The sequence below is a fragment of the Cyprinodon variegatus genome, unplaced genomic scaffold (genome assembly GCF_000732505.1).
Source record: "Cyprinodon variegatus isolate N-32 unplaced genomic scaffold, C_variegatus-1.0 Scaffold244, whole genome shotgun sequence".
Lineage (NCBI taxonomy): Eukaryota > Metazoa > Chordata > Actinopteri > Cyprinodontiformes > Cyprinodontidae > Cyprinodon > Cyprinodon variegatus.
This window is the reverse complement of record NW_015150697.1, coordinates 503,080-528,723: the sequence shown is the minus strand read 5'-3', so window position 1 is coordinate 528,723 and position 25,644 is coordinate 503,080. Positions and strand designations below refer to the sequence as shown.

Sequence of the window (25,644 nt, the reverse complement as noted above, 5' to 3'; positions counted from 1 at the left end):
AGGATGAAAATGGTGGGAAGATGAGAGAAATCTGAACTAAATGTTATATGATATGTTGCATTTGAAAGCATAGTCTTCTTTATCGTCACCAAAATTCAAAAACTCATGTTTGGTTTTGCTTGCTTTAAGGTTTACCTGCTTTTTATTTAATTAGCCACAACAGTAGAAGGATGTCAGATCATGCAAGTAGGACTACTCATCCATTAAATATTCTAGTAAGCGATGTTGCTTTACCTCTTAAAAGATGCCAAAGACTGCACCCTACAAAAAAAAAAAATCATCCACACTATTGATGCAGACAGATAAAATAAAGAAAATCCTTGGTTTTCCAAAAGTGAGGTGACAAAAGAAAAAAAAAAAGATAATAGCCATATTTGCCTAACAAAACAATACCCATCAAGTGTCTTAATACAGCTAGAATTGTACTTCATTTTGGTAAAATATCTGTAATTTGTATGAAAAAGTGAAATACATAAGTTAATACATTGACACATTTCAGAATTTGCTTCTATTAATTTTGATTAGTATCCCTTATATCTAATGAAAACTTGAACTTACTCAAAGGCGCTGTCACACCTTGAGAATTTAGCCAGCCTATGCCGACATCCCAGAATCCTCTAAAAAGCTGGCATACACTGAACTTTCTATGTATTTTTTTCAATTTTGGGCATATACATATAGTATTCATAAAGGGCCCAGAACTTATTTCCAACAACAGCCTAACTTATGCATAATGCATGATAGCGTAATGCCCATGAAATGTCACAAACCGGTGTCATAAGGGGGGCTGCAATGCACCCAGAGGTGCATTGGCCAAAAAAAAGAAAAGGGAAAAGAAAGAAGGTTTGAAGTCACAGCAGATTCAGCGTCATGTCTGCTAAGAAGTTAATTGGTCGTGGCCGTGGACGCAGGGAGCATCCATAACACTCACCTTCACGCTCACCCTGTGTTGTGGATTATACAGGTTGGATAAGCTAGACACCACGACTTATGAGTAACTTACAATTAACGTATGTCAACAATCACATAACTTACCTGTAACTTATGGCCCACATATAAGCATACGCTCGCATACGTCAGGATATTTTGAGCTCATAATTTCTTGACGTACTCGCCGTGTGTCGATGTGTTTCAGTGTGGTTCAGCTAGCTCATTACTTATACAAAAGGTACGCATAACTTATCCAACTTACACCAGCAGTTTTGCCAAATTGTTGTTGTCGGCATACGCTGGGTAAATTGTTAAGGTTTGACAGTGCCTTTACAGAGTAATTGCGTACTTTGTACAATGACAATAAAAGGAATTCAATTTAATATATATTATTACTTGGTCAGCAGCCCTTTTTGCTTGTTGTATTACATCAATACTGTATGTAGTATGGAAGCAAAAAGTCTCTGATTTGAACAGCAGCCTTTAATTCATCTGCATTGTTAAGACTATCTTCCTTTTTAAATTCCTTGATGGACTCTTCCTTGAATTTTAGGTGAGTCTGCTGGTTATTAGAACTCAGTTATACCACGGTCATTAAAACCAGTATTGAAGCTTTTGGCAGTATGGTCGGGTGCCCACATCATTTCTGTTAAGCCTGTCAGCAGACAAAATTTCCTCTCAGACCACTTCTCTGTGATTTTGTATGTCCCATCATTCTTTTCATAAAAATTCAGTATTACAAACATTTTTTTTCATGGCTCTAAAAAAAGAAGTGAACACTTTGACTGTATTATAAATCTGTATAATATGAATTTCACCTTTTGAATTAAATTATGGAAATAAACTTTTCAATGATAGTCGACCTATCATAGCACAGTCTGGGGTTACACATTACTAAGCAGAGGTTTTTCATGTTGTGTTTAGTCAGTGTACAGTACCAATAATTAAGGTCTGAAACCATACATCCACCCATTTTCCATCCATAATGCCTATTTATCTGTGGAACTTGCGGTAACAGGGACGAGTGGTGGGGCCTATACAGTGGTCAGGGGTCAAAAACTTAATTTTCGTTAGTTATAAGAGCAGCACAATGCTGAAAACGCCTAACTACAAATCTGAGATGAAAATGAGATCCACGACATTACAAGGAAACTGAAGGAGTAAGTAATACTACTCTACAGCTTAAACTAAAACTAGTCATTAAATCCAAAACGTAAATCCTTTTTGAAACATTGAATCTGAGCTTTTAATCCAAATAATGCAAGGTGTTATAAAGCAAAAGCAAACCTCATATGGAGAAAAAAATACATCTCCCACCATTTATTTGACAGTTATTTTCAACTGACTCTTTATAATGTTAGTGTTAGTGTAAGCGATTAACATGAAAACTAAGATATAACAGAGAACTAACACACCATCATATTTCAGTCCTGTTCAAATACTTTCTAAAAATACATCCCCAAATCTTTAAAGTCATCACTTTTGATACAATGGAGGTGTTGGTGATAAGAGGAAAAAGGTAACTTTAGTTCTTATCAAGCTTGCATCAGTGATGTCTGCAAAGGATGACGGATAAAAGGATGTATTGTATAACATTTGAACAGACTTTGGAAAAGGTAGGAAGGGAAAATACTAACAGGGTCATAGGTTAGAAATAAAACATGGCAGTGTGGGCAGTGTGAAACAAGTAAGGAAATTCTTTTATAAAGTGCATGCCTTTAATCCTGTTACCTTGTTTGCAAAAGTAGTAATCTCAGTTTACAAGCACATACAAGTATGTATGCCTCTGTTACTGTCTTCAATTAATAATTAGCAGATTTAATTTTAAAAAAGCGGGAGGGGTGGGGGGAGTATTGAAACTGTTCTAGCCAAAACAAGGCTTCTAACACTTCTAAGCTAAAATAAGAATAATAGAATCACTTTTCATCCGCTTACTTATATTTAGTTAGTCATTTTGTTTCATGACCCGATGACATGAAACAATTGTTTTTAAGTGACTAAATACAATTAAGCAGATTGCAGAAACGGTTGTATTATTTTTTTCAGACGATATTTAGTAGAATCAAATTATCAGTGTTGTAAAACTATTTTGCGGACAAGGCAACAGGGTTTTAAGGGAAACAGATAAATGCTTTCTAGGTGTTATTGTGTTTAGTTTACAGGGTTATTGTGTAAGGCATATAAAGAGAAATATATATTTGGTTTACCCTAGATTCTATAGCTTTAAGGTTTAGTTTCTTCTGTGTCCTCACACCTGCAGAAATATAGAGGATTTTCATTGAACCTTTACATATGCTGTGGAAAAAATACCCATAGAAAACAGGCTGCAACCCCTGCCCCTCAGATGTCAAAGAAAATCATTCAGAAGCTCTGTGCAACACATTTTCTTTCCCTCATTACGAAGCTGAAACAGATCTTATAGCTAAAGGCAACTGCTTGAGACTTTTAATCTAGAGATGAACTGAAAATCTGCTTGTGACCAAAAAAGGATGGTTTTCAGTTTGATCGGCTATGAACAAAAGCAGGCCAACTCTATTTTTTGTCATTAGTGGATGGACCAAAAAGAGCTCTACCATGTAGTCAGTGTGGTATGGTAGTATCGACCAAGAAGTTCTTTCAATCCAACCTTAAATGTACAGCACCATGTGCCTGTGCATGTATGGACTGTATCACCCTGTGAGAATTAAAAGACCCGGTTGGCAGGGAAGATATCTTGTACCTAATCCTGTGAGTGCACATGGAGAAGACAGGTCACTACTGTTGTTTATACTAACCATAAAATTATCAATACTGAAGCCGTGACTTTTGTCTGAGCTAGTAGACAAGGTATTAGTCATCACACTAGGTTTACCATCAAAGTTGTAAAAGGGGAAATCTTCCTCTCATTTGTACTTCATTTATTATTATTAACTGTATAAAATTCGACAACTGGGTGTGCTTCGGTGGCATAGTGGTTAGCGCGCACGATCCATGTACGGAGGCCTTAAGGCTGATTTATACTCTAAACCAGGTCCTTTGCGTAGGTGTCACGGTGAACAAAAAGCTGTCCCCGCCCCCTCTGTAGACACTCCGCTGCACCTCTTCCAAATTGTAACTGACCGCAGACAGTGCCGTAGACAGAAAACAACTCGTGAAGTTTGACCAGCTAGAAGATCGAGGTGCGCAACAACGCTGGGACCCATTTTCCACCTGGATCCCCGCTCTTTTTCGCCGTCATGTCACTCCGTTGTCGGACAAACTCGCCCCCACTTCGTCATTGCCTCGGCCTTATCTAGACCCACAGCGTAAAGCGCAGACCACGCTTCAATATTGAGCATAAATCAAAAATGTCTGCATCAAGCTAACTGCGACACACTGCTGCTGGATTATAACCAGCCCTTTACTCCTCAACGTGGCCAACCCGGGTTCGGATCTAACCTGTGGTCCTTTGCCACATGTTTTTTTTTTCCTCTCTTGCACCCCATTTCATGTCAGTCCATTGTCGAAAAAACAAGATACTAGTGCGGTAAAACCCTCAAAAAACAAAACGGATAAAAAACTACAATAAAAAACTACAAATTAACAATGCACCTGTGTGGTGTCCTGTCTTATCCATTACAGCAGGGTCACATATATATATAGGCATGTCTGGTCACTATAGAATACATTTTTCCACTGGCCAACAGTCAATTGGCAGTATGCTTGTCACTTGAACATTCAAGGCTTTGTATTGCAAGTGGTGAATCAAGGCTTGGCAGGAGCCTTGTTAACCTCGGCAATGACTTTAATAAGATACTTAAAGACATTTTAGATGTTCAACCTATAGTATTTTTTTTTTGCCATAAGATGTAAACACAAAAATCCAATTGCAGCTGATCTCTTGTACTTGTCATGACCTGTTCTCTACTCCTAATGTTAATAAGTATTGATGCTTTCGCAAAAAAGACTTGAAAATATATTTTAAACTTTGTTCTTATGTAAACTGTTCTTAATTTGTAGTTCTGAAAGATAAATTTGCATCAGCGTGTCCAAGCTTTACAAAACTGAATATCGTAAGTTGGCCACACAAGCTTTATCAGTACATCTCTACATATCAGCAGCTTTCACAACAATGCCTAAGGTATGTATTCTCTGAAACCTATAATGAAAAAGCACAAAAATAGAGCAAAAATTAACAAAAGAGAATCAAGCATTTAATCAAAATCAAGTGTTAAAAAATCTTCAACACAATAAGGATTAAATTATTTACCTGCTTCAGTATATAATTATCCCCTCTAGAGCTTAATATTTTTTGTAAACTCTGCTATGATGAGTGTGGCATATGAATAAACTATTTTGCCTGCATCTGTCACTCAGGGCTAAAGAAAGTTCTGTGGTTATTTTACTTTTTTGCTAGATATTCTCTTACCTTGCACCTGCCACAGGTGACTTCCTCCCAGGGTCAAGGGACGCTCCAAGCGGCTCCTCACCCAGTGACCTAGTGTCTTTACTTAACTGTTGTAGACGTGAACTGAGCTCTCCCATAACTGTTGGCTTAGCACCCTCATCTGAGCCTAGCCCAAGTCCTAACCCACCAAGATTTCCCAAACTACCAATACCTAGCCCTATCCCTGGTCCTCGGGTGTCTACAAGATCTCCCCACAACTTGGACCTCCTTTGGAAGAGATAGCGTGGCTTGGTGGGAGCTAGACCAGTCACTGAGGCAGAACCCCCTGCAGGAAGCCCAGCCCCACCAGCTGCTGCAGCAGCCAATGCAGCAGCCTGTTGCTGGGAAAGCAGCTCACTGTCAGAGCTCTGCTTCAGCAAAGGGTCCCTGAAGGTGACAGGGCCTTTAGCCCCTCCTATTTGGGACTTGAGTCGAGGCTTAGGAGGCACTGGCGGTTTGTCAAGAACAAAAGTCTGCCCGTCAGCATAGGAGGTGTGCGTAGTGTGTGTGTCAGCAGGCTCGCCACTTTCTGAGGACAATGTAGACATGCTGGAAACTGTGGAGACGGTGCTGGTGGTCTCAAGATGATGGTCTCTCTCTCTGTCACTAGAGCTGCGTGTGTCAGCCTCCTCCACACCTGAGTCAGCTGCAGAACCAGCCTCGCCCACTGGTGGGGGCTCCAGAGGGTCAGTAGTTTTCCCTGAGACAGCTGCTGCACTGGGTGGAGGTGGTGGCTGGGGAGGCTGAGGCTGGGTGGTTGTCACAGTTGGAGTTGTTGGGGTTGAGGGTGTTTGGGGTATTAGTGCTGCTGGTAGGACAGGAGATGGGGGAGGTTTAGCAGGTGATACAACTGTCCCCTGTGCCTGAGCCAGCAATCCATTTGAAAACTCATCTGGAGGAGGAACCACCCCAATCTTACGTAGCTCCTCCCTTGTTTCCTCATCACTAGAAGATAACATAGCAGGTGGTAAAGTGACGGTGTAAGCATCTACATCCTCTTCAGAGCTTCCCTGAGCCAAGCTCTTCTCTTGAGCGGGACTGGCAGGACGTTGAGTTTGAGGCTGAACCTGGAGCTGAGTTTGGGCCTGGGGCACAGTGGGAGTGGGGGATTTAGCCCGGGCAATCTGTGATTTGCTGGGCTCTGTGGTTGTAAGCACAGGGGTCTGCTCAATCCCTGACCCCACACCAACAGCCTGACCATTACTGGTTGCATGAACCATGATCAGCCCTGCTGTCTTCTGCTGTGATGTATCCATAATACTGATCAACATACTTTTCTTATCCTCTAGTCTCTTTTCCTCCTTTCTCTCCTCAATTCTAGCTTCCATCTCTTGACGGAATGATATAGGTGATGATGATGTAGACCACTGGGATTTGGTGGGTTGAGGAGCTAAAATATTAGCTGGGGAGGATGACGCACCATACCCTGCTGCCTTGGCGCTTTTGGGTGAAAAAGGGGGAGATGCAGCTGCCACATCCCCATGTGGAGACTCTTTGGTCTGAGTGTCAGAGAACATTACCATCTGGCCTATGCGTTCTTGTTTAGTCCTTGGCTCTGGGCTTCCAGTTGGGGACTGACTCTGAGAGGTTAGTGCCCTCTCCCTTGCGGCCAGCGCAAGAGCCAGTGGTGAATTTGGGTCCAGAGGCTTTCCTGTAAGTGGATGGATAAAGGTGGTCCCACTTGGTGAGGGGCTCAGAGCCAAGGCAGGGGGAGGAAGCTGTCCCAGCTCTCGGGATAACAGCCGTTCGTCAATTGAGTGAGACTGAGTCAAAGAGGGGGCATCAGGGCTTGTTGTGGGGGACCCCTCCATGGTCCCAACAGAAAGGAAGACAGTGGATTTCCTCCGTTCTTCTAGTCGACGCTCACGATCTTTTACTGCTCCAGCAATTGCAGCAGCAAAGGGGCCTTTACCCTGAAATATCATCTCTCCTTGGGCTCGCAATCGGTCTCGTTCGGCCATCAGCTGCTGCTGGTAGTAGTCAACACGGCTGGTGTGGGTGTGCCCACGTGGGTGTCGTCCTGAGGGTGAGCTCTCTCGTGAATGGGCAGCAGCTAAGGCCAAACTAGCCTTTTCTTGTGCATCTTCTACCTGCAGTGGAATTATAAACAAAAGCAAGCTAAGTCATCCATTAGTGTTTCAGAAAAACAAAAAAAAAAACAACAAAAAAAACAGGCTTTAATTACAACCAACCTGTAGCTGTTTCACCAAAGGACTTTTCTTTCTTTGGGGCTTTGTGGGTGTGAACAATCCAATGCTAAACTGACCCACATTTGCGTAAGGGTTGTCAATTACCCTTCCCTTTCTTTTGATTCGTTCTGGTGGTGTAGCAGCAGAGGGACGGGGAATTTCTGTAGGTTCGACAGGTAGATGGGAGGAGTCCTGCAGGATGATCATTGAGCGAGCTTTCTTTTGTCTTTCGAGGTGTGTGGCTTGCCGCTGAGCAGCTTCATAAGGCAGGTCCAAAGAGGATGGCTTGAAGCTGGAACGGCCTCCGGGCTCATGGCCTTGACTCTGAGTCCTGGATGGGGGTGGAGGAGGGCAAAAAGCTGGAGGAGGACCAGTGTCAAAGTAGTAAGGGGGAGGAGGTGGTGCCGTCTGAGGAGGTGGGGGAATAGGATGGGGCTGTGAGTGTTCTCTGAGACTGTCTGTCATAGAGGAACTGCGTGGAAATCTGTGTTCGCCTACAAGTGCAGACAGCCTATCCTCTTCTGTTGCACCTGGAGCCGGAGGAAAAAGGACGAGGCATTTAGTAACAAGAAATGGATCCTTTTAATAAATATACTAGAGCCACCATAGACATCCTATACTTAGGCACCAAAGTTAGAAAACAATTAACTGGACTTTGTTTCCAAGTTTGAAGACTTTTAGCTTCCCATCCAGGAAGCTTCCTCAATTCAAAATGTCTGAACCAGCGTTGAGTTTGAGGCTTTATAGAGTGGACCAAAAACGAAGCCTTATTTTAGCTTAGAAAACATGCAAATTGAACCGGGCGAATACCTGATACCTGTCTATGTCTCTGAAAAGGGGGTCATTAAAGGGAATTGCTGTCCTGGCTAAACAGGCGAGGTGTTCTGTTCCCCTGTAAGGGGATGGGGGTTGCAATGATAGTGGGAAGGAATCAACTTAATCACTCAATTGTAGGTTTTTGAAAGCTGAAATCTATTTGAGGTTGGTTTTTCTTTTCTAACATTGATGGTTTCCTTCATGCACCTCTCAAACCAGCTATCTTTTTTGTCCAAACTGCTAACATTCTGGTCCCATTCTTGACAAAGGACATTCTTTTGAGGACCAAAATGTTCAATTAGCATGTTTGCATTTTTTTTTCTGTCCACACTATAAAGCCTCGACCTTAACGCTATTTCTGACATTGTGAATTGAGGAAGCTTCCTGGATGGGAAGCAAAACGTCTTCAAATTTGGAAAAAAAGTCCTGCGGATTGTTTTTAAGCTTTTTTGGAATAATATATCATTATATATAATCACATACTTATTCTTTTATAATGCTTCAAAATTGTAAATATGCACATCTTTATCTAAAAACAACAGTCTGTACTGTATGGAAGCTAAAAACGTTGAACAAGAATGGGCTTGCACAGCTTTTTCCTAGTGTTGCCACTCTGCAGCTTTAGTGTGTGTAGCTTGCCAACATGGTGCAGTCTTAGTTTATATAAGGCAGACACAACAAGTAAAATCAGCCCAAAATGGTGATTTTCAATCCCAAAATGAGTTTCTTGAATGTACCCCCAAAGACGAAACACATCTTCAGAAGCAATCTGGGCCTGGACATACTGACAGATGAATTCTACATTGTCAGTGTGTCCTGACATTGTCTGGCGAACAAAATGCTCAGCTGATCTCACTACTTTTACCGTGCCCTTAAAAGATATCATCAGCCCCCCGTTGTTTTTCAGCAGATGTGGCTTGTTCCGTTGACATGCAAACCTGTGCCCAACGAGGCGTCTACGTATATGATGTCTGTATGTTTATTAATAATCAAAAAATGAAATCTGGCATCTAGCTGGAAATCCGCTTGCCTTGTAAAACTTTTAAAAATCACAGATAAAGCTTAAGTTATTGATTGGAATAATAGTAACTAATTGTAAACTAAGTAAGTTTTCAAAATATTTCTAAAGGAAGTATACAGACCCTACAACACATAATTTCCAGAAAGAAACTCCTTCTCCAAGCAGATAATTGAGCCAGAACTGTTCAAAAGATTAGATTTTGCATGTAAGGTCGAAAACCTTATGCTTTATCCATAACACCTGAGGGCGCGCAGTTTTAGCTTCAGTTGGTTTAAATAATAAAAAAAAAAAGTATGATTTTTTTAACTGTTTTTTAAATCGGTTTATCAAAAACATGATTTAACAGATAATTTTTACATAAATGTATAGAAAAAATAAAGTGGGCTTATCATTATATCGTCCGTACCAAAAAAATATATTGTTTTATTCACTCAATCAGGGTTGATTATTTTACCAAAAGACTTGGTCCTGGACATGCCTCTAGTGAGTGGAATATGACCTCTCTCGATCCCCGGGTGCAGACCTCCATGTAGTGTCATCCCTTGTCTCTCAAACAGGGACTGCAGCATAAAATTCAGAACACAGAATGTGGAATTAAAGACACTCAAAGATCTGATGTAAAATTCCAAACTATATTAGCAAAACTAAAAATTTTACTATAATAGAAATTTGCAGTGAATGTTTGCACTAGTGCATGCTATGATAGCTTGGGTAAAGCTACTTTCTTTACTTTGCTTCAAAAGATACAGATGTTCCTTTAAACAAATGATGTGGTGAACAATCTTTATTTTGCCTTTCTGTTAGTCGTCTTAAGTTTTTCAGAGAACTTCACTAGAAGGTTCTTTAATACTTCTTAGTGGAAAAAACATTTATGAGATGTTTTGACTTTGGCCTGAAGAAATCACAAAACAGCGTATAAATCAGAAGTCATTTACAGTTGTGGACACATTTATCGTTGAATGAATGAGAAAACTTCAATCTGAAAAAACTTTTAAAAAAAGCATGACAGACATTGCTTTTCAATCATGTTTCAACAGAATGAGTTTAAAAAAAAATTTATGAAACAGGCCTGAACAAAAATGAAAATGATGTGACCCAATGGACATGTCAAGTCAAGGTATTAGCATCACAGGTCTCTACAATCTTGCAATCAGTCAGTGGGCCTATATATAGGGCTACAGGTAGTCACTGTGCTGTTTGGTGATATGGTGTGTATCACACTCAACATGGACCAAAGGAAGTGAAGGAGTTTACTGTGAAGGAGAGAGTCGTCTAAGGAGAATAAAAAGAAAATTAAAATCAAGCATGTTTTAAAACAGTAGTTATGAAACCACCTCCAAGCACCCCCTGAGACTTTAGCCAATCACCTTGATTGTGGTTGTAAAAGGATCTTTCATGACAAATCTAAACAACCAATAATAAAGAAGACAAAAAGGAACCCAGAAACATTTTTAAAAGATTAATGGTGAACTTCAAGCTCAAAGAACCTCAGTGTGAGATCGCATCATCTGTTGTTGCTTGGTCCAAAGTGGATTGATTGAGAGACGACCAAGGTAGCCTGGTAGAAAGCTGGACAGTTGCACAGAACAAATGACTGCGGTAACTTCTGGAGTTGCAGGTTAATTTAGCCCATACCCAGAAAATTTCAACCTAATCCCTCTCAGGTTTTGTGAAATAGGGCCCAGGAAATCCTTACTTACTGCTGAAACATTTCTGTTTTCAACTACAACAAGACTGCCAGTTTATTGCTTTCTCCTGCTCTTCAAACTCCTCTACCCTCCTGGCTATGGAAGCATGCCCTGATCCAAATGTACATTCCCTGGTTCAAGCTTCCTTACTTCAGCTCCACCCCTCTCTCCACCACACCAACCCATCCTCCTTGGCTGCAGCCAGCCAGAATGAAGCTCCTTAAGCCGATCTTCCAGCCAGAGGCAGAGAGCCCACCCTCTCTTGTCTCCTCGAGCTTCAGCAATAATTACCTGTCTCCATCGCCAAATGACCACTCGGTTACCTGTGACACTGGCGATGGGATTGTATCATGCGAAGGAGGGCATACAGCCAACATGATTGAACACCACCAAACTCAGAAAGAGTTTCATTTATGACCCGCCGCACTGGTGTTATGTTAAGGTAGGATCCCCGAGGGAATTTGTTCCTCCATGTAATTCGCAGCACACATTCTGCAGGGAGATCCGAGCCTTTTTAATACTTCCTTCCTCTTACCCTATGTCTTAATACATGGTTAATAGGATAATAAAACTGCCAAAAATGACAGCAGTATCTGCAGCATAAGAAACTGGATAGATGCAAATTTTTTTAATAAGGTTTTAAACAAATAAAGATACATGTGAAAGTGAGATTGTAAAATAATTCATATGATCTGTATTATAGTCATAGGTTTGATTTTTATATACTGGTTGAAAATAGCTCCATCATTATTTATAGTACAGTTTACACCATTTTCACAAGTTAGATATTCAAGGATTTAGATTCAGTAGAGAAGTTCAGACTATTTCATACAGACAGAACTTGGTTAGCTAACTCAATAATAACAATATAAGATTTTATGATACTCAAAGAACTGAGTGGAGAATCGATAGCAACTGGAATTGAAAGATGGAATTGGAACCATAATCATTCAAACAGAAACAATGCTGAACCCTAATTATAACAAATGTTAATTTATTATTATAATTTATAACTAATTAATATCATCATCTAGAACTTAATTTTTTTTATTACAATCATCTTTGTTCTCAAAATCCCCAGTAGCTCACACAATTTCCCAATTTAAATAGGATGGCCGAAGATCACCCAAAAAAACTGCATGTGCAGTTTTTCTTTCTTTTTTTTTTAGCACAAGCAATTTAGCATTCCTTAATCGGAATCTTTAAATATAAGAAGAAACTGGGCACAAAATTGTCTCCCTGAGAGAGTTCCAAGGTCTGGTGGCTATTGACCCAGAAGATCAGTTTCATAGACAAAGATTATGTCCAAGACTTTGGGAATAATATCCCGTTGACTATTACCATAAAAGTAAAATGTTATGGAAGATCTATTTTAGGTTATGTCTGACCTAGAACAGGATTTCAGAAGTAAACCATCAACTGAGTGTCAAACTGGGAGGTAGTATTATTCTGCAGAGCTGCTTTGCCTCCTCAAGACCTATACTGTTATGATTCTCCCCTTTCGGACTTTGATTTTTTAGTTATCTATGTCATTCTGTTTTATTGATCTTTGGTTTATTTTCCATTATGTGTTATATTTAAACTGTGTTGCATTTTTTTGTTACTCTCTGTTGCCCCCTTGTGCCTGTCTCTTTTTCCCTAGCTCCCTTCTAGGTACTTCTATCCACACCTGCTCCATGTCAGCCAATTTGTTCTTTGTTTTGTTCCCCATACATACACCACCTCTACAGTTCCTCATTCCTGGTTTCTTTTGGCTTACTTGGCTCCCCATGTATGTTTTCCTTGTCATCTCCTGTTTTTTTTGGTTTTGCTATGTTTTGTATTTGGACTTAGCCTCTGTTACCTTTTGTTCCACATTAAATCAGAAAAACTAATATCTGCCTCCTTCGGTCTCTGCATTTGGGTCCTCAACAAACATCCACCTAACTTTGACATGGACGACTTGCTATATTTAACCTAATCATGGATTTTGTTCTCTGCGGAGAACAAAATGGTTGGTTGTGGAGCAAGACAATGATCAGAAGCACAACAGCAAATATTAAATGAATAAAAAACAAAAAAACAATCAAAACAAAAAAAGTTTTGAAGTGTCTGAATACAACAATTTCTGTCTGTCTGTCTGTCTGTCTGTCTGTCTGTCTGTCTGTCTGTCTGTCTGTCTGTCTGTCTGTCTGTCTGTCTATCTATCTATCTATCTATACGGTATATGGACAGAGAGATTACTTCTGTTAGTTAAAAGGATACCAAGGTATTAAGATCATCTCAGAAGTTTTACATTTTCAAACAATGTATAAAAATCCCAGCTTTTACATGTAGAACAGCATGGTACAAATAGCTGTCTGGATGTGTGCTGTGTGTAGGTGCACTCACACTGATCTCTGCTGGTGTTATTCTCCTGCTGGTAGGCCGTTGTTTGACAGTGGCTGCTCTGTAATCTGCCTCCGGGGGCTGAGAATGCAACATAGACTCCTGCGATGCCAACATCTCATCTAGTCTTTCTGTTAAAAAGGAAATGAGCCAGAACTAAATGCTAAGATTTAAGACCAAGGAAATGTTTTATTCTAATTTCCACCATGGATGTCAATAAATGACAACGAAAAGACAAATCTTAAACAAAGCTACATACATAAAATTTTGATTGGGAATTGGGTTTATAACTCATTCATGCTATTTCTCTTTCTTAGGACTGGGAGAAGAAATAAAGATAAAGTGGGAAATCAAGTATAGCACTGTTTTAGCATTCTATTGTCTAAATCTCTGAAAGTTCGTGCATAAATGGTTCCCTGGGTGAGCCTTCTTTCTATAGCCCCCACCCTCAAAACGCATGCATTTACTGAACATTTAGAAAAGGGTGGGGCATGTTAAAATGTAATGCAATCCCCCAAAAAGCACATTCTCAGCTGCAAACAGGAGAAGCCTACTGGACTACACAAGCACAACAGTAACAGAAAACACAATTGATAAATATATTCTGATGCTTGTGTGCCTCCCACTTATAAGTCTGTTCTGGGCAACTGCTCAAAGGATCAATTTCAAAAATCCCCTCTGGCCCTCATCAACGCTGCTTTAATGACACAGCAGTGATAAGTCATGAATATGTTGCTCAGAGAAGAGTCAGATTCTTGCCTCAGACTCACCTCCTCGTCTTCTCCGAGCAGAAGCTTGGCGAGAAAAAGATAGCATCAGCAGAGGAGGGAAAATGACAAGAAAAAGCCAACACAAGTGACTATTTAAAAGGTTAGGAGATACACCATATTTTAATGAAGAAGCCAAGGAGGAAATATGAAAGGAAAGAAGGAAGAGAGTGTTGAGTTTGCTTGTCAGTTCTTTGGCACTCACCCAGTTCCTCCAGCTCGGCAGTCATGGACTTAGAGCGCAGAGTCAGGGTGGTGCTGGGAGCTCTCTTAGGTGGCGGGGGAGCTGAGGAGACAAGGCATGGAGTTGAGGAGGATGTTGATGGGGATGAAAATCCTTTGGCTTTGCGACTCAGTGCCCTCTTTGCATCCCCCAGTCGGCCAGCCCATCCGGTTTTTACTGCTTTGATATGGGTGAAATCAAGGGAACTGGAGGCTTCGCTCTTGCTCGGGTTGCGGCTTAAGCTCAACTTCTTCATGTTTCCCTCTTTGGCTTATTAATTTGTCTTTCTTCCAAACTTTCAGGTTTGTAATCTTTGTGCTGCCAGAATGTCCCTCTGTTGAGGATTCCATTGGCAGTAAATGAACAAGTCACTCTTCTGTGATCTTTGAATCATTCCATTAAACGCAGAACAACATAATTTGTCTGCTACAATAGGGGGCATATGTGCAGTGTGTGTGTAAAGAAGGGAGAGCAACTCATCCATCTTTTCTGTAATATGCTGCCTGCTTTAAATTTAGCAGATGTGCCTCAGATAGAGACACATTAGCACTTTAGTTTACATTCACATGCATAACCCCGCACAAAGAAAACTCCTTGAGGGTAAACATAATGACATGAAGGACGACAGACAAAGAGATGACAGCAGATTTAACAGCTAGGGAGAAGGATGTGCTGCAGACCTTGCATTACTAGAGCTCCTGGGAACGTTCCCAGCCTACTACACACACACACAATGCAACTGAACTGTTAACATCCAATGCAAGGCAGTATATCATATCTCCCAAATAATGGCTTAAAAACCAAACCGCAAAGTTACAAGCTTTGAAATAAATGTAATCAAATATTTTCAAAAACTAAACTGAAAATACTGCAGACAAATTAGCAGTAACATCAAATTATCTTGCAGAGCACAGGTAAAACCACAGTCCAGTAGCAATCTGATCATGATAAAATCTAAAACAAAACCAATACTGCCCAACAGAACTCCATCAGCTTGTCCTAAGATCATCCGGCTAATACTGAATGCACCACTTTAGATCCATAACTCCCTAGATCACAGACAAGCCCTTATGCAGCAGCTGCAGATCTACTGTACATACGCCATCCCGGGTACTGTCCACATAGAAATATCTTCATTTCCTCAGCAGCCTGCACACTCTGCTACAGAAGCAGAGAGCGGAGCAGATAGAGGAGGATGGAGAAAGAGAGACTCAGATTGAGAGAGGGTGTTGCAGTTGCTGTAATGTAATGCTTAATTCAAACATGCATTGTAGTCACCATGGCAACGGTGGCAGTAGTGAGGCCACGCATGGTGCAAAGAATTTGTATTTGTTTTGTTTTTTTTGCTAAGATGAAGTGTAATAAGCTGAGTTTGTCCAACCGAAGTAGGTGAGGGGCTGCAGATGAAGTTAGCTCAGCTTAGGATTCCAAAAAGAACAACAAAAAGGTTGAATAAAGCTTAGACAGAAGACCTCTCAGTTTTGTTTTGTTTTTTTCTCCAACTTGTGAAGCACCTAACAAAACTTTAATTAACATTTGGCAAAAAACAAAAAAAAACATGTGGATTACAGGACAAAGGAAGAGAAAATCTGCATTGAACCTGTATGTTCATTGCAACCCCACCCTGATGTACAGTACATCAGCACATTGTGCAGGACATATAATTTCAACTGAACAGATAATATATTTAAAAAAAATGAAAGCACCAAAAACAAAAAATATTTCTGCAAATCATTACTCATGTTAACTTAGCTTCATTGTATCAATCTTTGCATGTATTATCAGAATACATAGGTGACTTAATTGATACAAAAACAGTAACCGCAATTAACAAATCTGTATTCCTCCTTTCCAGAGTTTTGTCCTCAGATCTGGTCTAATGTGGCAACACTCCAAAATATTTCAAGTACTGAGAAAATATCTTTTAATCTTCCCCAATTAAATAGATTTGAAAGGCACCCCTTAGAATTCTGCATATCACACGCTTTCCTTGTTGTCGCACACGCGCACAACCACGCGTAAAAGCTTGCATGTCGCACTGTTAAAGAACTAGTCAAACATACCGGAAGTAAAAATCTTCTCCAGAGACTCTGAATTGTTAATATAACCATCTGCAAAGTAAAAAGAGCATGACATTAAGCTCTGGGGAAGCAAAGAAAAAAATAGAGCTGCAGCAGAAAAACAGCACTACAGCAGTATTTGCACCTATCTAAATATTTTTTCTCTTGTTCGGACATGCAGTATAGCTTCAACCTGTACTGGCTAAGGTGTTGGCCTTAAGCCTAATAAGGCCATCACAAGGACAAGTATCTATGCTCAAACCTAAAAGTAATTTGTAATCGCCCTTGAGCTGCCAAAGGACAAGCTGCACAGTAGGCCTTGATGAGTCTGTTGGCCTGGTTTACGTGATCAGTTACCATAAAACTGTGGTTTTAGAGCACTGTCCAATCTGGTTCAAAACCCTTTATTTCTGTCTCTAAATTTTGATAAAGCCTTCTATTCTAGAATGCATTATAATGCAAACAACATTCAAGTTTGGGGGTTACTATGCCTGGATTGTTTGGGGTCCAAGCAATAGAAAGCTCTGGTTTACATGGAAACTACATATATTTACAATGCAAACATTTTTGTTTACATCCTTTTTAGCACACATATATTAAGGATTTCCTGAAGTGTAAAAAGGTATTTGTGGGCAAAATAAAACTCATTTGAATATTTGGGTCTTAAGGTAGAGCTGGGTCCAAACCAGGGGTCTGGTAAAGAAGCAGGTTTAAAAAAACTCAAATTCAAATCCACAAGTCTAAATTAATCTACCCTAAGGCTGGGAAATCTTGATTTTTCTGTTTCACAAAGGCTGCTATGAATTAGATCAGTCAACTCAAAGTAGATCCACACAGAGATTAGCACGTGCATAGCAAGTATGAAAAGCCATTATCAGTGGAGCCCTGATTCCTCAAACCCCAGTCCGTGTCGGTAGATGGCTGCTCTTACTGAGCCTGGTTCTGTTGGAGAACCAGGCTCAGTGAACATGATTGTAGCGACAGTGGGAAGGAAAAACTGCCTTTTAACAGGAAGAAACCTCCAGCAGAACCAGACTCAGTGTGAGAGCGGCCAAATGGAGAATGTGTTTAACACTAGAACTCCCAAGGCCGTCATTTTGATGGTTCTGAGATTTAAAAGGGGAAGAACTTTATTCACATTAATCATGTTAGTCATGTTAACTGACTTTTCCTGTTTCAATATTTCCTTCATTTTCACACATTTTTGTTTCATTTTGTTTTTTAAATAAAATAAAAACGTAAAAAATAAATATGGTAATTTTTTACCTCGATATTCCACAGCAGTCATTTGTAAATTCTTCCCGTGGTTGAGAGCAACCAACAAAGACCACTTTGGCTAATAGGGAAATATGGCTTTCAGAAAAAATCTAACAGTGAAACAGGCTTTAGAAATGCTTCAAATATTGATAGCGATTCGGGCAGAGAGTGAGAGAATGGTGAGGTTGACTGGGTAGGAAGTGGCTCAGGTTCTGACAGCGAGTCCGAGGATGATCGCCCACCCCCGGCAAACCTTAAGGTGGGCTATGGCAGGCTGTTTTTGCATTTATTAAAAGCACTCTCATCTCTGTTTTTCGCTAAAATAAGATTCTTCCTGATCAAAATCACACTCCTAGACTGAACTGTAGTAATATACTTTCTAAATTACTTTTTTTGCAGCAGAAACTGAATTTCTGAAAGTAAAATAACAAAATTATACTAGTAAGAATTAAGTTTTATATACCTTGAAATGTTTACACATTTTAAATGGCCGTACTAACATTTACCAGCTTAAGCGAATAAGTATTTACAGTATGATATCTGAAATACATTTCTTCATAGTCAAAATAATACAAATGCTGACCAGTAACAATAGGGAAAAGGAGATCTGAAGTTAATTTCCAGACATCAAAATCTTTTATTCTAGATGTGTAAGATGTTATTTTGCTTGAGATTGTCATTTTGACAATAGATTTATTTTTTTTTTTACAGATATCAGAAATACATATTCAGTCAAACTAATACATATCAAAAGGGCTTGCCACAGCCTGCTGTAACTATGGTAGTGGGTAAAGTTGGTATTTAGTTAAAATCAACTGGCAGTAGGTGAACATACAATCTAAAATGTTGTTCCAATAGATGGAACCTGTTCATCATATTATGGGGTTACTCCTCAGTTTGATTCTGTCTTCCATTAAACAGTAAATACTAAGTGGCTGTTTGTAGCCGCTGTGGATGCTGTCATCCCAATAATCATCCCAGTTATCAGTTCCATAGAATGGCTTCAGATTATGACAGTAGGCTCAGTAGGTTGTTATCCCTTCCTTAATCCTAATGCTAACCCTAAAGTAATTCCTTTTCCCCCCACAAAATACATCTATTTACGGTATTTGTAATTTTTCAACAGTTCTTCATGTACTGCAAAAATAAATAAATAACAAAAATATTTTTTATATCCGCATCTTGTTCATATTAATCAAACCAAAAAACTAAAAAATCTCTATCCTGTCGACTGAGTTGTAGAACCCTCTCCCTAAAAATATTTAATACTAGTAAAAATGCCGATCATTTTTTTTATAGGATCCTCGTCAAACAGACATGCAATCTTTTTTGTTTTAACATCTAATATGTCTAACATACCTAGCAAAGGATCTTTTTAATGCACAAAACTATGACAAAAATCTGACAAAATCAGGAAATAAAACAATGTGATTGGCTCTAAGAAGAGCTGAGACAGAGGACACTTCTTAAAACTATCATATATGTCTATCATATATAGAACATTTCCAGGATTAAAGGACTAATGTCTCAACAGGACCTTGAAAAACCCATTCATACATGTAACTTTAGTAAAACTAACAATTGCAGCAGTGTTTTCACAGGCCTGCCAAAAAGTCCACCAGACAGCTGCAGTCTAGAATGCTGCTGCCTGTATCCTCACTAAAACTAAGAAAGTGGAGCACATGACCTCAGTTCCAAAGTTGCTACACTGGCTTCCCATATCTCAGAAAAAAACCCACTTTAAAATACTTCTCATATTCTATAAATGAATGAACGACTTAGCTCCAAAATAAATTATCAACTTGCTGTCATTGTATTTAATGCCATGACTGCTCAGGTCTTCTGACTCTTATCTACTTAACACTCAGACCCAGAACTAAACATGGAGAAGTAGCTTTTAGTTCTTATGCTCTAGAAATTTGGAAAAACTTCCAGAAAACTGAAAAAACACTGACACCCTAAATTACTTTAAACTCAGAATAAAAATCAATCATTTTATCTTTTATATTTTTTTTAATTATTCATTTTATCCTTCAAGCCACTTAAGTGTAGAGCTTATTTTACTTAAATATGGTGTATTAATAAACTTGCCTTTCCTTTTTTATGTATCAATTCAGTTATTTATTTAGTACATGCACCAGAATTAGCCAAAATTGTATGTTTTATGTTGTCCATGGACAAACCCCAGTTGGTCTCTCTAAAATGAACAAAAGTTATACAATCAAAGTTAAAATGATTGACAAATACAAATTGATCTTAAACGAAAATATATAAATAATAAATACATGGAGAAACCAAAACCAATTAAATTTTTTTTAAATACACTTATTATCAGGTCATTATTACCATATTTCAAAGCCTGTCTTACCTTTCTTCCGAACTACTTCTTCTGACTCTGGTTTTCGAGTGACAGAAACAACTTTCATTAAGAGTCTGCTGCCCCCTTGTCGGATCAAGGACACCACCTGTTTATGGCCCACTTTCACTACATTCACCCCATTCACCTGGACACAATGCAAAGACAGAAATAAGATGAATAGATATTAAACTGAAGGTGTAATTTCATCCAATTCCACCTTCCTCCCATGATAAATTCATAGGACACACAAGTTATTATTACGCTATACTAATATATTGATGCTCCAAAGCTCAGAAGTCTGCCTACATCTGTACTGCAGAAATGACCTCCTATCTTCAACATAAAGGAAAATGCAGATCAAAACACAAGTGATGATGTTTTATAAACAACCTCAATAAGAAAGTCCCCTGTCCTGAGACCAGCCCTCCAGGCCACCCCCTCCACATCCACAGACTCCAAGTACTGCAGGGCAGGGAATGCTGGGGTAGGGGTGAATTCTTCAATGGGAGTCTCCGCTGTGAAGAAACATAATGATTTCACATGCATTCAGAAAGAAAATCTAAAGAATTAAGGCAGTTAAAACTGCACACACCAGTGTCTCAAAGACATGTACAGAGGTATCCCTGTTGGATAGAATTGTATTTTATTTTCCTTAGGGAGACTTCACACATTAGAAGACATGGAGAGAAATGATGGCAGGATGATTTTTCATTTGATAACCTTATCAAAAAATCTGAAGGTATTCTTAATAACAAAAGTAAAAATAAACATTACCTTTCATTTCATTGCCTTCTGTACTCTTCCGGTCTTGTCTGTATCGTTATGCTTTAATTTGCCTATCTATTGCCAACTGTGGGATAATAAAGGGCTATTCTATTCCATTCCATTTCATTCAATTCCTTTCCAATCTATTCTATTCTATTTTTTCCATTTTAGTCACCTTATTGGTAAATTTAACATCCAAGCTGTCTCTTCAACAAAGACTGGATGTGACATAAACAGCAGGATCTTTTGGATGATTACGGTATTATCCATTTAGATAATATTAAATAATGCTTTCCTTTGTGTTTTTTTAATGCACATCTTCAGACTCATTCTGCTTATTTCTCTCCTCAGTTAGGTTAATATACTGGTATGCTAATTCTAAAACAAACAAAAACTTTTAATCTGATGAACTTCGATAAATGGTGTTGTTACGGTACGTTGACTATTTTAAATCCCTTCGTTTAATTACTCCATTCCGACCAGATATGGACATCTCTTCTGATGGATCTGTGTCCAGAAAGCAGTGAGAAAGGCAGAGGATTATTTGCCTAACACATTTTTTGTTGCCAGTTTAACAGTCTCAATGGAATCTTTTGTGAGATACACCACAAGACCAAATACTTAGTGATGAGACTTCCCTCAAGCGTACTAAGACTACAATGGCCACAATGGTGGGTAATTCAAAATAATAGTTGTCTTAGGGAATATTTTAAAGGTAAAATATAAGCATGTTTACATTAATTCACTAGAATTTTAAAGAAAATTTTGAAGAAAAAGTATGCAACAAAAGTTAGGAAAATAGAGATCAATAAAAGAACTGTGGAGGAAACATTAAGCAAACCTTCAGATGATTTTACTGCAAAGGAGCCCTTATCAGCTGCTTTGACATTTACCTTTACTGCACTGTATGATGAAGTATTGAAAAAATGTTTTTCAGGACTAAACATGAGGAAATGAAAGGGATTCAGTGGAAAATCAAGTCCTGTCACTTCTTTGAAATGTCTTTTACAATTGAAACACCGATTTTCTGAAAGCTCATTTTTATTGGGATCAAGGGTGAGGCGTTCACAGTGTTCTACCACATCAGGATGGCATCCACAAGCTATCAGGAGAGATTACTATGCTGTTATTTTTCTTAAATAAATATTTAAGGATCAACTGCACATCTGGAAATATTTTTCTTTTATGTTTTCATTTTTTTTCTACCCATGGTTAGAAGCCTGTTAAGCAAATCCTTCGGAAAGTAGGGAAAAACATGAATTTTTCTTTTAATATCAAACATTCAGCTAACCCATTTAATTACAATATATAAAAGTCTTTTGTGTCTGTGCGCTGAGCTCTAAGAGGTCATTCATTATTTACTCTACTGAACAGGCAACTCAGGTGAATCCCATATGGGCTTAATGTCCGAATAATAACGATGCCGGAGCAATTTAATGTATCTGGGAATTAAAGAAACATCAGCAGCCCTGTTGAAGTCCTATTAGGTGATTAGATGGCAGCTAACCAAAAGATATGGCTGTTAAAGGGATGTGATATGATTGTGTAGAACTGGTGGTAGTTTCAAGCAATACTGCCAAATTTTTAATAAAGATCAAAATACATAAGTAACCATTTGGGCAACATCTTAAGCCATATCAATTGGTGAGGTAGCATACCAACCTATAATTGGAAGAGGGTTTATAGCTATACAGCCCAAATCTACTAAGTTTACATTCTGCATTTTTATTGAAGAACTCAGAGCCTCCTTGATACAAGAAGTTTCTTAAATATGTAGGTCTTGCATGCTGAATCTAACTGATACCTGCTTTAAACTCTGAACAGGCATGCAGCTGTGCATGCAAACCCCAAATCTATATGCACACATGCAGAAAAACCATACACACACTCTTCGAGCAGTATAACAAGTTGTTTAATCTCAAAGCGAGTCTGAGTAAATCACTGACACATGAGAGCTCTCAAAGGACCACTAAGTGAACTGCTGTGTGTGTGTTTGAGGGTATTGGAGAGTAAAAGACGGACTAAGAAAGAGAGTGGGGCAAGCCAAGATTCATGGTAGAGAGTGATGGAGCAGTAAAGCACACTCAGACTCCCGGCAAGCTGCCGAAGACAGTGCTGCCATGGTAACCAGCACGAGCAAGGAGCTGGCACGCGTGTGATAGTAAAAATGAATTTGCAGTAACAGAGCATGAGTCAAAAGGTGGATTTGGCTAAAAAGCGTGAGGTATAACAGAAATGGTCAACAGCAAGGAGAAAAGAGAGACGCTTGTAAAACAAACAAATAAAAAAATAGCCAAAGCAAAAATGAAAGGAATACTAAAGAAGAGGCTTCTCTTCTAAAGCCTAACACCATGTGTGATGAACAGATGGGACAGAAAGCTGACAGCTCGGCCAAGGATGACGCCACCAATAGCTCTCTCTCTCTAAATTCACACACACACACACAAACGCATGAGTGCATCTGAGTAAATAAGCAGATTGTTGACCAAGGCTAGTTGTGTCGTTGGCTAAAAGAGTCACAATAGTGACTGAGATGAACCCAGTGACTCAGATCCTCAAACTCCTTATGAGAACAGATCAATTAGAATGTATGCACTTGACTTGAAATCTGTGTAATTCAATTAATCAACTGTTTTATTGTAAATTTCCTTGAGATTGCATGTGTTTTAATTAGCCTATAAACAAACTGAATTGAAGTGAAATCTGAGAAACAATCTCACATTTAGAACAGAAGCTGTGGTCAGGATAGTTTTAGTGTTATCTTTATTCTGTGTGTTCTTAACTCACCTTTGGCTCCTCGCAAGACAAAACCGAACCCCTCATTTTCTTTCTTTTGTAAAACAGCATTCTTCTCCTCCACAATGTAGTCACTGTCGAGAAGATAGCACAGGTAGAGCAGGTATGAGTTCAACACCATCCTTGCACAGGCAAACAAAGAGGGTGGAGGGAGAGGGCAGTGGAGTGAAGAGGGTCGGCTGGTTGGGGGCTGAGCCATGGGAGGAGATGTAGGATCACACACACATAAATGGATGTACCCACACAGTTTTATTGTCTTTCCAAATCAGGTTAAAAGCAAAGAGAAAGATAACAGCAAAAGGTTTTCAGGAGTTGTACAAGTGTTTGTGAGACAGACACAAAGAAGAAGTCTGAGCATGTGAGAGAATAAGGAGGTTAAAAGGGTCCTCTTGACTGAAGTATCTTGAGGATAATCTCTAAAACCTGCAGATGATCCCCTACAGGTAATTCCGTTGAGGAGTTAGTTCAGGGATTAAAAAAAAAGAGAAAGACTCAGATGCAATACTGTGCCCTGACTGATGACAAAAGAAACAGGACGTGAAAGTAAGCAAAGCAGTGTAGGTTGTTCTAAGCATCTGGTGCCCTTCAAATCTTTCACAATAAATCCTTTATCTATGCACTTGTTTAAATTCTCAGAGCCAAACGTGTGTTTAGTGCCATAGCTTTAAAATGCAAGGAGCCCTTCAGGGTTGTCATGGTAATAACAAATAACAAATAAACAAAAAACAACAACATGTAACAGAAGGCTGATGCTGGTGGTGTAATGTGTTATGTTGTGGCCTACATGGCTGTGCAAATTCTCACTCGTTCCGGCAACTACAAAACAGGCTCAAATTGGAGGTAACCAGACTTTTGCTCAATTTTCTGAAAACTTCAACACCTCTGCGGAAGTCTCTGTCAATTCTAAAGTAATCTGTAATTGGAGTGATTAGAATTTTAAGAAGAATGGAGCTCCATCATCCAAGGCACAGCAAAGGATTTTATAGCTATGTTTTCTGTTAGACAATTGGAATCATCATGCGTGTGTTTGCTTAACTTCTTCTGAATAAGCTCCAGGACAAAATTGTAGAAACCACCATCCTCTCCCTCTGTTGAATGAGGAACTTTTCATTTTTAACAATGATGGTTTCCTTCATCCCTCTTCAAACCATATGTCCATTCTGTCCAGGTTCTGATCATTTTGGTATTTAAAGATTTGTTCTTTGTTCTTGAAGCGCACGTGTATTATCATCCACTACAATATTGGATGGTAACATCTGAAGCGGCTGCAAAAAGCCACTCAGTTTTTACTGTGTGATGTAAAACAGAATGAAACTGAGGACGAACCCAAGAGTTGATCCACAGGTCCTGCCTATTAAAATGTTTTTATACATAATTTTCACCTGCTGCCAGAAGATTTCACCTAAATAGATACATTGATCCACTAACATTCAAGAAATAATCCGGTAATTTTAATATGGTGACAAACCTATGGCAAGCTAATTTGACATATGTTAGTTTTACTGAATATGCTATGTATTTCTGATATCTGAAAAAAACATTTTTTCTTGTCAAAATGACCATTCCAAAAAAATGATATTCTTCACATTTATAATAAACACTCTGGATGTCTAAAAATAAATTTCAGATCTCCATTTCAAAACTGCTACTTAAAATGTGCAAAAATTTTTAGGTACATAGTTTTTTTTATTTATGTCTGAAATTCAGTTTTTGCTGCAAATATGTAATTTAGAAAATATGTTATTACAGTTCAGTCTAGGAGCATAATTTTAATCAGGAAGAATCTTATTTTAGTGATCTACAAATGGAACAACAAAGAGAGTGCTTTTAATAAATGTTAACCTGGCCTGCCATAGCCGCTTCATATAAACTCATGCATTAACTGGGGCAAAAATGTTCTCCTTTGCAGCTGTAGTGCAGTTTTTCAGTCTTTTAAACACATTCTCCATTTTTTTTTTTCATTTCTCCATTAAAATCTCTAGTGATGTGAAATAGGCACTT

At 38.9% G+C, this 25,644-nt stretch overlaps 1 protein-coding gene across 1 annotated transcript in view; it reads right to left on the bottom strand.

Moving 5' to 3' along the window:
• Window positions 1-25,644, bottom strand: part of shank3 (SH3 and multiple ankyrin repeat domains 3) — a 285,728-nt gene that overhangs the window by 7,864 nt on the left and 252,220 nt on the right. The window contains exons 17-25 of the mRNA XM_015381921.1: window positions 23,635-23,717; window positions 20,473-20,597; window positions 20,092-20,227; window positions 14,389-14,469; window positions 14,187-14,210; window positions 13,420-13,547; window positions 9,816-9,921; window positions 7,528-8,054; window positions 5,318-7,425 (exon numbers count right to left, since the gene is read on the bottom strand). Of these exons, the coding sequence (XP_015237407.1) occupies window positions 5,318-7,425; window positions 7,528-8,054; window positions 9,816-9,921; window positions 13,420-13,547; window positions 14,187-14,210; window positions 14,389-14,469; window positions 20,092-20,227; window positions 20,473-20,597; window positions 23,635-23,717 (3,318 nt within the window). The remainder of the gene's footprint in view (window positions 1-5,317; window positions 7,426-7,527; window positions 8,055-9,815; window positions 9,922-13,419; window positions 13,548-14,186; window positions 14,211-14,388; window positions 14,470-20,091; window positions 20,228-20,472; window positions 20,598-23,634; window positions 23,718-25,644) is intronic.